This window comes from Eucalyptus grandis, chromosome 1 (assembly GCF_016545825.1).
Source record: "Eucalyptus grandis isolate ANBG69807.140 chromosome 1, ASM1654582v1, whole genome shotgun sequence".
In the NCBI taxonomy this organism is placed as follows: Eukaryota; Viridiplantae; Streptophyta; class Magnoliopsida; order Myrtales; family Myrtaceae; genus Eucalyptus; species Eucalyptus grandis.
This window is the reverse complement of record NC_052612.1, coordinates 46550504-46563914: the sequence shown is the minus strand read 5'-3', so window position 1 is coordinate 46563914 and position 13411 is coordinate 46550504. Positions and strand designations below refer to the sequence as shown.

The 13411-nt window shown below is 40.3% G+C and overlaps 2 protein-coding genes across 2 annotated transcripts; one reads left to right on the top strand and one right to left on the bottom strand.

The window, feature by feature from the left end:
- The first annotated feature begins 4171 nt into the window (after window positions 1-4171).
- On the top strand, window positions 4172-6979 carry LOC104446254 (serine/arginine-rich SC35-like splicing factor SCL33). The gene is given in 6 exon segments (XM_039315707.1): window positions 4172-4254; window positions 4257-4344; window positions 4666-4743; window positions 5297-5461; window positions 6318-6440; window positions 6573-6979. Coding segments are annotated over 6 exon segments (627 nt in total). The 5' UTR covers window positions 4172-4196; the 3' UTR covers window positions 6688-6979.
- Window positions 6980-8263: 1284 nt separating this feature from the next.
- Window positions 8264-12879, bottom strand: LOC104446277. Its single transcript, XM_010060154.3, has 3 exons — window positions 12395-12879; window positions 11257-11616; window positions 8264-9005 (listed from the first exon to the last, which is right to left on the bottom strand). The coding sequence occupies exons 1-3, from the start codon at window positions 12602-12604 to the stop codon at window positions 8478-8480; spliced, it is 1098 nt and encodes a 365-aa protein (XP_010058456.1). The 5' UTR covers window positions 12605-12879; the 3' UTR covers window positions 8264-8477.
- Window positions 12880-13411: the final 532 nt, after the last annotated feature.

Genomic DNA, 13411 nt, shown 5'->3' with positions numbered 1-13411 from the left:
AGTCGGGTCGGATTGTCCGGCCGGTCCGACTGGGGGCAAAGTGATTTCTTATTGAGTTAAAATATCATGAGAAACCCCCAAGCTTATATATATATCTTCGATAGATTTATTTTAAATTAATATTTTAAACCGGCACATTTATAATAAATTTTCCTGTTAGATTAAATTAATATATCGAAAAACTATAGATAAGTATCTTTGTGACAAAGAGATGATGAAATCTAATTGATACATTCGTCGAATACCACGTGTCATTTAACTCAATATTATTAAATTGAACGAAAATTAATGAAGAGTAAATTTGTTACATATATATTAGTTTATAATTTTTTTATAATAAAAATTAATTTTGATATATGTTTTTCGGTTTAGGACTTTTAATAGTATTAATCCTTTTTAACTTTTAATAGTGCGCAAATAATTAATTACAGTCTAAAAAAGTACGTCGTATTTACAATCTTAAAATTTTGTAGCAACAAAGTACTAAAAAAAACCAAACAAATAGAAAAGATAAGAAGTGTGCTGTGAATTATCTGAAGAAATTCCTAATAAAATTTAAGCGGAGCTGTTTAAGATGTGTTGTCGGTAACATAAAAATACCGGACTACAATACGGCCGGTTAAAGTGAAAAATCTAAGAAAGAATTGAGAATTGCCAAGAAAAAAAGAGTGGGTTTTGCCTGTTAAAAAGAGAATAAACGTTCATGTGATTTTCGCCGTCGGAGACAATATTACTTAGACTTGATATAGGGCATATATGGAAGGGAGAAGGAAATATATATATATATATATATAATATATATATATATATATATATGTGTGTGTGTGTGTGTGTGTGTGTGTGTGTGTACGCAACTTCCACAATCCCCCCACAACTCTATAAGCCAGGTATGATTTGGATACACGTATTTTTATTTTCCACTTATAAACACTAGAATCGTTTTAACTTATTTTTAATTTATTTAAACATTTCTTAACTGAAAGCAATTTTGATGATGCTAAATACTACATATTTATTTGACATTATATTCATAACACAGTATTTTTCATGTCTAGATGCTGGTTATATTCTTGTTTATTCTACTATTCCATGACACCTATTGCTCGTAATGTTATGTAATTAGAATAAATATAATTAATTAAAAAGTTAACAAAAGCAGATAATTTACTTTTTGATGACACTGGGGAAAATTACTCTATTTTTTCGTCCAATACAGTGAACACAATTTAACTATGGGTTTCTAGCAATGACATAATATAAATAAGGGAAAAGACCATTAAAAACTCCAAATTTTACTTATTGTGACAAATTTATCTAAAACTTTTTTTTGTGACAAAAAAAACTATGAACTTCGCAAATTGTGACACATTTACTCCACCAAAGACATTTTCATCTTCTTCTTTTTTTTATGTTTTTCCTTTTTTTTTTTTCTTTTTTTTTCTCTTTCATATGTCGGCCATGGTGGAGGGAAGCCGGCGTCCAACGAGGGCACCCCTCACCCAAGTTTGGTGAGGGCAACCCTCGACTGGGTCAAGCGAGGGGGTGGCCGGGCGAGGCGGGCCCTCGGTTGACGCCTCGCTTGAGTTGGGCGAGGGTACTCCTCACCCTCGCTAGATCTAGCGAAGGCACACCTCGTCCGATGCTAGAGAGAGCCTCGCCAGATCTGGCGAAGGCACCCTCGCATCAACGAGGGCCTGGTGAGAGGTGCCCTCGTTGGCGTCGGGTGAGGGAGGCCCTTGCCAGTATCGAGCGGCCCTAGGCAACCTAAGCAAGGGCCACCCTCACTTGATGTCAACGGAGGGAAGAGAAAAGAATAAGAACAAGAAAAAAAGAAAAAAATAAATAAAAAGTAAAAAAAAAAACAAAATAATGTGTCGCACGAATAATAGTTTAGAGTTTTTTGTATCACAAATAAAAGTATGGGATAAATGTGTTATGGTTGGTAAAGTTTAGTTTTTTTTTTCTGACACTAGTCGGCGATGTAAATTAGGAGGAGCATTAGCGCGGGGCCCGTGGGGCCCACCTCCGATGGCACTCCACTTTAGTTGCGTAATGGGAGTGCGGAGTTTCAAACCCCTCCTCTCTTGGATGAGAGGGTAGGGCGCGAGCCAACGTGTCCACCATGGGGTGGGTTCAAAGTTTAGGGTTTTTCATGTCAAAAAAAATATTTTGGGTAAATTTGTTACTTTAAACAAAATTTAGGTTTTTTTTTGTCTTTTCCCTATAAATAAAAATGCAATAAGTACACCGTATATTATTCAATAAGTACATATTTCTATGAAAAAGATAATAACGGAAAATATCAAGAAAGCAGTAGACATGAAATACATAGGTAAACCTATTTAATGCAAACACTCATATATATATATATATATATATATATATATATATATATATATATACGTGCGCATAGATAATCCGATTTAACATGTTAATAACAAAGACTAGCATAAGAGAAAAGGCACCTTTGAGTTGTTTTTTTAGGTAACATTGGAGATAAGTTCAATTTTTTTATTGTGCTAATACTTCTAGACAAAATCAAATCTGCATTTTTATTACGAAAATCAAAAAAAAAAATTCTAGGTCTCGCTCGGCTACATTTATACAAGCAGCTTCAAAAACGGTTTTCTGTAAACTTTAAAAGAGATGAGATTGCGTCGGTTTTTTATTTTTGGGAAAAAAAAACAATTTTTACCTGTATCCATTCAAAAGTATTTTCACTTACTATTTTTTCTTTAATTTTCAGTATAAAAGAATTGTTTATGCGAATTTTTTTCCTTTAATTTTCAGTAACAACCTCCCCAGTCCCCACCATAACCTTCACACGGTGGGCCGGGCCTCCGCCATATCGACCTTTCATTCATCCACCACGAACGGCTAGATTCGCAAGTACAAATCGGAAAGAATGTCATCGCATGCACTGAATAAAAACCCCTCGATTATCGAACGACTGAGAAGCTTCTCGAACGCATTCGCCCCGCAAGAATCGTTCATAACCCCCCCGACCTCTCGGCCTCATTGCCTCATCACTCCCTCTCTCCATCAGCGCCAGGCGATCGAAACCGGCCGAATCTCTGCGCGTTTCAGGTACGGATTTCGCCCTCCGATGCGCTCGCGATTGCGGTTTCGGTCTCGGTTTCCGAGCTCCGGCGCGACGGTATCCCGTCGATGGACGCGTCATCGAGTTCGCGGAGCTCGACGCTTTCCGTCGGTCCGGCGTTCGTTAGCGCCGCCGGATTCTCTTCGCCTCGGCTTGTTTCGATGTGAGGTCGTCGTCGTCGTAGTCGTTTGATCTCGTGCTTAGGATTTGTTGATTTCCAGCCTTCGCGCGCGCGGTCGGTCGATCGTCGTGATCGAGCGGGGCCGAGACTGCGTGGTGATCGCTAGGGGCAAACAGCGACGGTGTCGTCATGTTTCTTTGCAGTGATCGATCTGAGGTCCGGCATGGTAGTTTACGGGATAAATGATGGGAATTGAAGCCGAAAAATGTCTTCCGTTAGATTAATCTCGAAAGGTGTAACCGGACCTTAGAAGCGGCCCTCTTTTCGGATGAGAAGTTTGTGCTTTTTGTTTTTCTGGTTATTTGTATGAATCGGATGTTTTAAAAGCGGTTGCTTTTCTTAGATTTTTTTTGTCCACTACACTCTTTTATTGTATGTCTTTATTTTTTTTTCCTGAAATTTCAGACCTTTTCTAAAACCACATGAGAAATTGAGAAATTCTGCAGTCTGAGAACGGTCCTCTCTGCGCATTTTGAAGTTGGATAATTCCTATAGTGGCTGGCATATTCGATGGTATAATTGTTATTTCACTGGCTTTGGTGTTAAAACAAGGTTATTGTTCCGGCTCACAATCACTGGTGGCAGAATTGTGTTATCTAGGATTATCTTTTTTATTTGGACGATGATTTTAAGTTCGTAGATTCTCTTGACATAGGAGTGGATAAAGCTTGAGAGTTATTGTTTTGATACTTTGCATGTATATTTGAAGTGGCTGCGGAGCCTTAAGAGTTTCAGTGGGAGCTCATTTGCATGTGAGTTCACGGCGTAAAAGATGCTTTGGGTGAATGGGGTTTACTTTAGATGCTCTTCGCATTAATAGTATGCAAGTCAAATGGTTTTGCTCCAAAGCGATATTTCTCCATGTGAATCAAATGCTCTTTCTTTGTAGGTAGCGGGCTTTAAGTTTTGGTGCAAATGAGGGGAAGAAGTTTTAGCTACAGTCCATCTCCACCGAGGAGTTACAGCAGGAGGCGCCAAGCCCTAGTCCTAGGGATCGATATGACAGTCGTGGCAAAGACCTACCTACTAGCCTTCTGGTTCGCAACCTCCATCGTGACTGCAGGTCTGATTTCATGGCATTCTTTGGTATATGCTTCGTAGCACAGGCACTACGCTTCTCGCAGAATATTGTCTCTTTATATTTCAGAAGATGGAATCGATCAAGTTAGAATATCAGAGTGCTAGCAGGATAATTACCACGAATAGTTGAATTGCTGATTAGAATGATTTGCGTAAGGCAAGAATAAGATTCTTCGCATCTGTTAGTAAATGAATAACCTCCTGTAGGATATTATGACCTTGTGGTATATGGCAGAGTGATTTTCCTTTTCTCGCCCTATTACAGAAAAAATATTATTAAAGCAAACAAAATTTTCTTATGCAGGGCTGAAGACCTACGTGGTCCATTTGGCCGGTTTGGTCCTCTCAAGGACATTTATTTGCCTCGTGATTACTATACAGGGTAAGTCATGACAACCTTTGCAGATATATGTCTAGGTTTCTTTGTTGAGTGGGTTAATGTTTCTAGATGAATTTAAGTACTGATATAGCAAGTACTCAAAGAACTTAAAAAGAAATAAGAAGTATTGCCTATGATTGTTCCATCTCTATATATTTGGCCTCTTGTCAAGATTGTTACCTTTTTCATCACTTGTTTATTGGAGTTTGGTTTTGTCATTGAAAGTTTTGAAGACACCAGTGAAGTAGTGAGGTGAAAGTTTGTTGAAGACACCTATTGAAATGGTAAGGGTATGGTTCAAGGTTGTCTTAATGTCAATGAAGATTTGAAGAAAGTGGATATGACTTCTTATGAAGAAGTTCAAATTCTTGAAGAATTTCAAGAAATTAAGATTTGCTCGCGCAAGGTGAGCAGCTGCATGACTGCCTTTTCGAATTGAATGGAATGTGGGCAGAATTACTGTCGTGATTCTTCATCTTCAAAGATGACTTGCAAATTCACCTGTGCCCTTGGCATTGGTTTCTAGTTTATGGCTGATGATCTGTTTTTGATGCAGGGATCCCCGCGGTTTTGGCTTTGTTCAGTATGTGTATCCAGAAGATGCTGCAGATGCTAAACGTTACATGGATGGGGAAGTGCTCCTTGGCCGTGAAATGAGAGTGATTTTTGCTGAGGAAAACAGGAAGAAGCCTTCAGAAATGAGAGCGAGAGAAGGCTTCAGGTAATTAAGTATATTGCCTGACAGAACATGAACTCTTTGTGTGCTTTTATTATGCCTTTTACCCTTACATAGGATGGGAGGTTGTAAGAGCACATGCTTATGTTGTGGATCTGGGAAGGCATGGGATAACATAATTCTTCTTTGAAAATGGAAACTTTCTCCAATGATGCGATAGCACTTTAAGCAGGGGCCAAATGTGTGGTTGGAAAAAGTATTAGAGGTGCTTAGAGGTATGCCATTGCAATGGAGGTGGTTGTTTTGTGAGAGAATTATAGCATATTCTTTGTCGATTACATGGAATGTTTGTGAAATAATAACATTGCAAGGATAGTTTGTGTTTATTGTGATGAGATGATGAGTTTAACGATGTGGAGAATCTGTATTGTGTCATGGTACTAGTTTGAGTTATTAGGCATGAACTGGGAGGGGATTCGACATGGCTGTTATAGTATCAGGTTTTTCTGTTGCCTCTTTCCTGAAGGTTCTTTATCCTTTTCGACTGATATATTTGGTGATAAGTGAGTTTACTTTTATCATTGTATTCTTAATGTATGGTTTCATGAGAGTCCCTTGATTTAGCTTTGAAAGTTGATTAATATATTGAGGGATGGTTGGCCTTCTCTTGTGGTTTTGTTTAGTAGATGTGTGACTGGTGAAAGCATATTACTATTATTCTCTTATTTGATTAGGCTGTGCTTATAATCCACAAACAGTTTTTGCACTTTCTTTTCTGGAAATGTTATGGTTGGAATAGCTAAATTGTTTCACTAAAGATGAAAAGCCTTTACGTAATGGCTAACCGGAGTTTCCTGGTAGAAGCTGAGATTCATGGGGAATTTCATTGTGCTATTATCAGGGGTCGTTCGTATGATAGGAGACATTCTCCCCGGGGTTATTCTCGATCTCCATCATATGCACGCACTTACTCACGGGATGCATACTATAATTCACCTTCTCCCAGGCGTCGCTGTTACTCAAGGTATTGAGAGTTTTAGTTGCTTTTGTATAATCCTTTCTTGCCTTGTTAGTTGTTTGTTTTGGGTCCACCCAAGATGCTTTGGAGCTTAGTTTATTGTATCATTTTTTTAATGAAGTTTTCTTGATGATGCAGGTCAGTATCACCAAGAGGTCGATCTTATTCACGTTCACCTCATCGCTCAAGGAGTCCCAGTTGGAGCTTCAGCAGGAGCAGGAGCAGGAGCCGTAGTCTTGATTATTCTAGGTAATTAAGTAGTGTAAGACCTATTAACGAATGCCAGTAGAGACGGGCGTAATGTATTGGTTGAGGCATGGACCGTGTTAAAACTTTTCTTGTCTCGCAGGATCGTATAATACACTCTCAACTTTAGTGTTGTTTGTTTGGTGTTGTAATGTTGAAATGGAGGCATGCGTGTCTTCATTTACAATTCATCGTTAATAGTTGCTCCTGCTTTCATGTTTGCCATCTTGTTGATCTTTTTTCTGTTGTATCTTACTTCAAAAGTAGATGCAGATCAAGATATGGGAGTTTGCAATAAATTTCGTATTCCTTTTCTTCCCCTTAGGTAGACTTCCCGCATCTTGACGAGTAAACAGTGTCGCTTTCTAAGGTATTATCGTTCTTCAGGCTCAACTTGTGAGTTTTCCTCATCCTTCGGGTATAGGTGGTACCTCATCCTAATGTCATCTGTCAGCGAAAATGCTCCGTGTACATCTGCAGTGCTTAGCAATCTTTCTCCCAGATCCGGGATTTATAAGCAACCTTGCTTGTAGGCACTAGGGGTATGCATAACGGACTATCTGAACCGAGAACTGCTCGGACCAGATCGGACTGGCTGGTTTGGTCCGGTTTGCGAGAGTGTTGGTCTGGCTCAAAGTGGAACTGGTGTCCAGCGGACCTTTCAAGAGAGAACTAAATCTAACTAAATATATATATATATATATATATATATATATTTAAATAGTAGAATGTAAATTAAATACTATCTCGGTCTAATTTCAATCGGTGAGAAAAAAATGAGTGATTGATTCCATTAGATGCGATTGAAATCGGGCCAGACCGATGGTTGGTCCAGTTCTCAGGACTAATTAGTCCTAACGGTTTCGATTTTTGGGAATTGGTTCTCCAAGTCCAATTTCCGGTGTCATTTTGAAACTGGACTGGACTGGTGGTAGGGTACAAATCTGTAATTGGACTGGTGGTAGGGTGCAAATCTGTCAGTTTAGTTCGCCTCTGAGGGTAGGGGCACTCGATGGTTAGAGTGCGAGCTTTACCTCATAATGAACTAGGAAATGTCGAGATGTCCATTTGGGCATCGAATTTATTATGAGTAAGTAGAGTTCTGATGAGGCATGACAGATGTAAATGGAATATTTAATGAAACCAAGTACGAATCGATTAAAATGTTCTGGAAACAGATGGGAATTTTTGTGCGTCCTCCATATATATATATAGATCCTGCTAACATACAGTTTGTACGGTGACTTACAGCTTATACTTCCTGTCGCCCTTAGCCGGCTTCTTGGGAGCTTGTCCCCATTGCAAATGTCTGAACAAATTGAAGGATAGACACGTTAGTGGTTATATCATATATGAATGGGTGCGGCAGCTTCTTCCTGCCCATGAAATCCCATGATCTGGCTCCTCAAAACCAAAACGAAGGGTCAATGATCCGATGCTTTTGTCCAGACGCATCGATACACCGAATGTTGGCAAAATACATGTTCGGGAAAACATAAGAATGGGGGCATTTGCAACCTTGCCCTTGCTGCCACTCTGGATACCGACAGTGATCCCTATCGGCTGCGGAACACTATCATGTGTATCTGCTTAAGAGCTAGCGATCTTATAAATCTGCTTTAAGATTTTGGTCCGTACCAAAATAGGACCACAAAAAAGGCTTTGGAAGCAGTTTTGTACATAATCACTATACTCACAAAGGCCCAAAATGAATTAGCGACGTTCAATTTTGTCAGCCGGTGACTCTGAATGAGGCGCACCTTCCCTCTTTAACACTCAACGGAAAAAACATATGTATCAGTCTAATGCTGATTTCCAATCATCATCTAATGGAAAATGGTCCTTCCTCACATCCTTTGGTGGAATGAAGCTGTCCACAGACAGACCAGGCACGTTGAATGCGAAATCATCGATGATCCACGTTTCTTCCAACCGAGTGATTTCCGGGCCTGCTCGTAGACGACCATCTCCAAATCGCGTGATGATCGCACTCGATTGGCCTGAGTGAGCGATCATAACGCCATCCACTTCACGGTAGTCCCGGATCTGAGTGGCCATCGAGGTCTCCCAGTACATGGGGCGTGTCCCGGGGGATTGTATCCTTGTCAAATAAGAGTCCTCTAAGTACACCAAGAGTCCATTCTTTTGGCTGAAGTACCCGAAAGCGACGTGCTTGATCGTCTCCGCTGTGCTGTCGCTCCGGTCGGACAAGTCCGCCTGATCTGCAGACAGTTTGAGGACGAAGCAATCCACATCCCCGATCTTCTTCTCTCCCATGTATTCCGACGTAGAGAATACGGCTGCTATCGTTACCGGATCTAGTCCCTGCATGAACTTATGAATTATTCCTCCCCAAAGTTTAAGGGATGCTATATCACATAGACATGGTAATAAAAGGTGAAGAGCCTCACCTCTCAACACCCCAAATACACGCTCTAAATATTTTATGTGAATGGCTCTGAAAAGTTCTATCATTTGCGCACTATTTTTAATAATAAAAGACCAGGAAATGCATAGTACTGGACCTAGGAGACACGATCCGCCATATTGGCTGCAATAGTATTGAATTCGGTAGGGTTAGGTAGAGGTGATTTTGGACCACCGTGTAGCCTACGTTGTCAAATTTTCCCATGTAAAAACGTTAGGCCGCCCCAGAAGAGGATTGCATTCAAATCACCAACTCAGTGCTCATCTGTCAAAATTTAGGTTGCTTTGAATTTCCCGAAACGCCATTGGGCCGAGCTAAGACCTAAGCCCTCAAGAGTTTCTTAGCTTGTCCACTTCTTTTTCGTGGTTATTTTAATCTGACAGCAGAAGTCAAGACCCTAAATTCATTGGTACATCTCAAAATCATTGCGCATGTAGACAATTGGTGGAACGTACCAACATGTAGCAAATCAAATGGAGTATCTATGGAAGTTAGGAGGGGACCATCAAGAAAAGGAACAAATTCGAAAAAGCATAACTAAACACGTGTTTTCTTTTGGCCATTAGTAGCCATGTAATTCAATAAAATTGGATTAATGATTGAACTGGTTGATACTTCTGTAGAAAATTAGAACTGATACAGTCACATTACTTCCTCAAATTACACATAGTGATAAATCTGGGAAAAGAAAAAGTTTTTACTTGCCGTCCCTGAACTTTCACCACTTTTCAAATCAAGTTCTTGTACTACAAGTTTTTCTAATCAAATCATTCAACTTAGACGAAGTTTCTAATCAAGTCCCTCACTACAAAATCCAGCCTAATCCAATTAACATAGCCATCGAAGGACACAGAAGTTTGTTGTGGATGAAATATTTCCCACGTGGGATACCCACCCGAGGGGCGTGGATAATGAATGGATGGCATCTTTCGGCAGCCATGTCAGCTAGATTTGGCCGAATTTTATGTCGGAAAGAATTGATTTGACATATTATGTGAATAGAAAGACTTGATTAAAATAAAATCAAAATACTAAGATTTGATTAAAAAAGTAATTGGCTAAAAATAATTTTCTTTTGGAAAATGCACTCAGTAATAATTGAATAAATTTGGGCTAGAAAAGTGGTAGTATTAACTTACATCGCAAATGTACACAACTATGCAGAGTCTTATAGCACTGGTATATAAATGATGAAGTCAGATTCCATTTTTCTTTGTTCTCTTTTGTCAATGAAACAACCATGACATGACGATGCATTATTCTGAGACATGACATTCACTGGTCCAGCCCTACTGTGCTATGACAGCAACCTAGGTCGCTTGTTTATGTTTTTTAGCAGAAATTAACCTGTTCTGACAGAGCCACAATAATGTCTAAACCCCTATAGTTTAATTGAAAGTGGAGCAGAGTCCCAGCTAGGTCATGGCCATAGATACATAGACCTAGATCTCCCTTCGAGTGTTGACTTCTTGATGGCACAATTTTCAGTGCATTGGTACGTCCCAATTGAGAGTGATCGTCGTGGCAAAAATTTGGAAAAGAACATGCAGAGCCACATTAAAGAAATGCAACAAATTGCACAATTTTCTGTGGCCTGAATTGATTATTTGGTGGGTCCTTCCACAAAGTAAAAACTCATGAATCGTGCAAATTTAAGTACTGAATTTTAGATAGTGTTAATCTTAAGTGTTGAAATAAGAATGAAAAATATTATTTGATGATAATTGGAAACTTATAGCAGAATATTATTGATTTTTTAACAAATGTAAAAAATGATCAAGATCGATTGTTTTTATTAAGATATTTGACAAGATTCTATTCCCATCAGTTATTTTTATTATTGAATGCATTAAGTGATCTCTCATTACTTAACGTCATTAAGTACTGAATATTTTAATTTAGCACTTAATTCTGTAATCAAATAGCCCTTCATTAAATGCAAACCACTGTCGATTCTGTATTTATATGTCATAGAATGTCGAACAATGCAAATGCATGTCCCCCAGTCTTTTTATCTTTAGTATATTAATTTGTGAATCAATCCGAACCTAACATTGATCTTGAAGAATGTATTCTAAGTACTTTCGGTTCGGTTCAGTTAGAGCTATAAGCTAGAACTCAAAGAAACAGTGTTAGTTGGCAACTTGCCTGAAGAGCTCGCCGGAGAGGTCGGACACTGCCCTTCGCGGTGTGTGCGCCGAGCCACGGCGTGTGCCGCCAAGCCACGCTGCCATTGCTGCCAGCCACGACCTTCTGGTCGCCCAACACCAGCTCTATGAGCCACTTGTCGGGCAACATTTGCCACATCACGAAGCATCCCTTTTGCTGTGAAACGCTGCTCGCCATGGCAGCAGTGGCGCCCGCTGCTGCTCCGCTTGGTCCAACCTCCTCTGTCATCGCCATCGTGACTTTTCCTGTGACGAACACGTTCTTCACGTGCCCATCCAGCTTCCGGCAGCCTGTAGCGGCCGTAAAATGCTGTACGATGTACTGTGCTGAGGATGACACCTAACAAGAGCACGACAGTATACCTTATGCATCAAATGTCATCTCAGATGAAATGATTTATGCCTGACATTAAAGTAAGGTCTCTTGGCGACATTTACTTCTTGACATTTTCGGAGTTTGTTGAGAAGAACTTTGTAACCACGCAATATCAATCCGCATTCTCTATAACTTCAACCATGCCTATTGCTTAGCTCAGTTCAGAATTGACGTTGAAAATTTATACAATTCAAGCTTTCGAACTTCAATGGCTAACCAGAGAGCATCTAGGAAGTTAGGCTAGTCCCGACTTGATCCTAATTCAATGCTCAAGCTCAGGACTCCAATTTAAGCTTCACAAAAGAAGAAGACAGGACAATTCTCTTAACCCCTCTCTGCTCAGCAGGGTACTCTTCATGTTCAGCACAAAAATGTTCAAGACTTTTCTTGTGATTCTTATCCCCTTCCCCCGCTTCCGTTCACAATTTGCATTGATTTACATTCAACCCATGTTAGGCCGACCATCTGAATTTTCGCTCACTAAAATGATTCAGATTCAGGAATTCTTCATGGGGACACAAGAACTTTTTCTTCCTGATCAAAGTGTAAAACGCACAAGCAGAAAGCAATTCCCTTTTCTCATTTCCCCGAGGGGAAACGCAAAAAGAAAGATGCCATCAGAAAAGAAAAATTCCACCTTTGCCTTCCGAAAACATGCAATGCCATCTTTACAGCCGCAGAGAATAACACCACCAACAGAGGAAAAACGCAGCAAGAGTAACAACTCACCGAGTTGACTCACCTCATTGACTGGCGTCCTTTGATGGACGGAGACGGGGAAAAGAGGGCAACCCAGGACGCTGAGGAGGACCTTGAGGTGATTGGTGTTCTTGTTGAACGCGAATGACAGGTGGGTCCTGAGCCAGTGCCTCCATGACCGGCCTCTCTTGGAGCAGCTCCTGATGCTCTCCTCGTCGATGGGCTCTTCAGAAACCGGAGCGAGACGACTCATATTACCTTGCACGGAGACCGAGGCAGAGTTGGGTGTTTGTGTGTGCTTGTCTTGTGGGAAACTGTAGGAACCTTAAAGGAACCGAGTGGAAGGAGGGAGCACTTGAGAAAGAGAGAGAGAGACAGAGCGCTTTTCAGAGCACAAGACGCAGTTACTGGCGCGTGTGCTTCGGTGGAGTTGGTGGCTGTAAAGCCAAAAAGAAGAAGAAAGAAGAGAAAAGGGTAGTTTGCTAATTGGAGGTTATGGCAAGAGGTGACATCGTCAGTTAACAGTCTTAGGGAAAAGAGAGCTTTTTCTGTCTGCATCTTTTTCACCTCAGAAAAGGGGTTCCTCTTAAAAAACGACTTGACCATAATGGCTTCTCTAGAGAGGAGAATCAAAATGATGGCTGTCACGTTGCTTTCCAATGGTGATGAAAGTGGGCATAGAAAAAAAGATAAGGGGGGCACATTGGTGAGCAGCTTTCCCATTTGGCGTACCCCGAATAGCGCGCAGTTCTATGTTGACATGGTCCCTCGAAGGACCCGATAAGAGCGCAATGGATTGTGACTTCTATATTTCTTGTGACATGGTCCCTCGAAGGACCGATCAAATCGCAATGGATTGTGACTTCTATATTTCTTGTGACATGTTCAAAAACTTTAGTTTTATGATCAAAGAGAGAGATTTACTCTTTTTTTTTTTCGACGATCATCGATGAGTTGGAACCTTTCCCCAAACAAACTTAGAAATCACCGCCTGAATATCACCTGAAAATCTTAATTGGACATAGAGACCAGAGTAGGCCCATGAGGTGCAGTGTAGTTG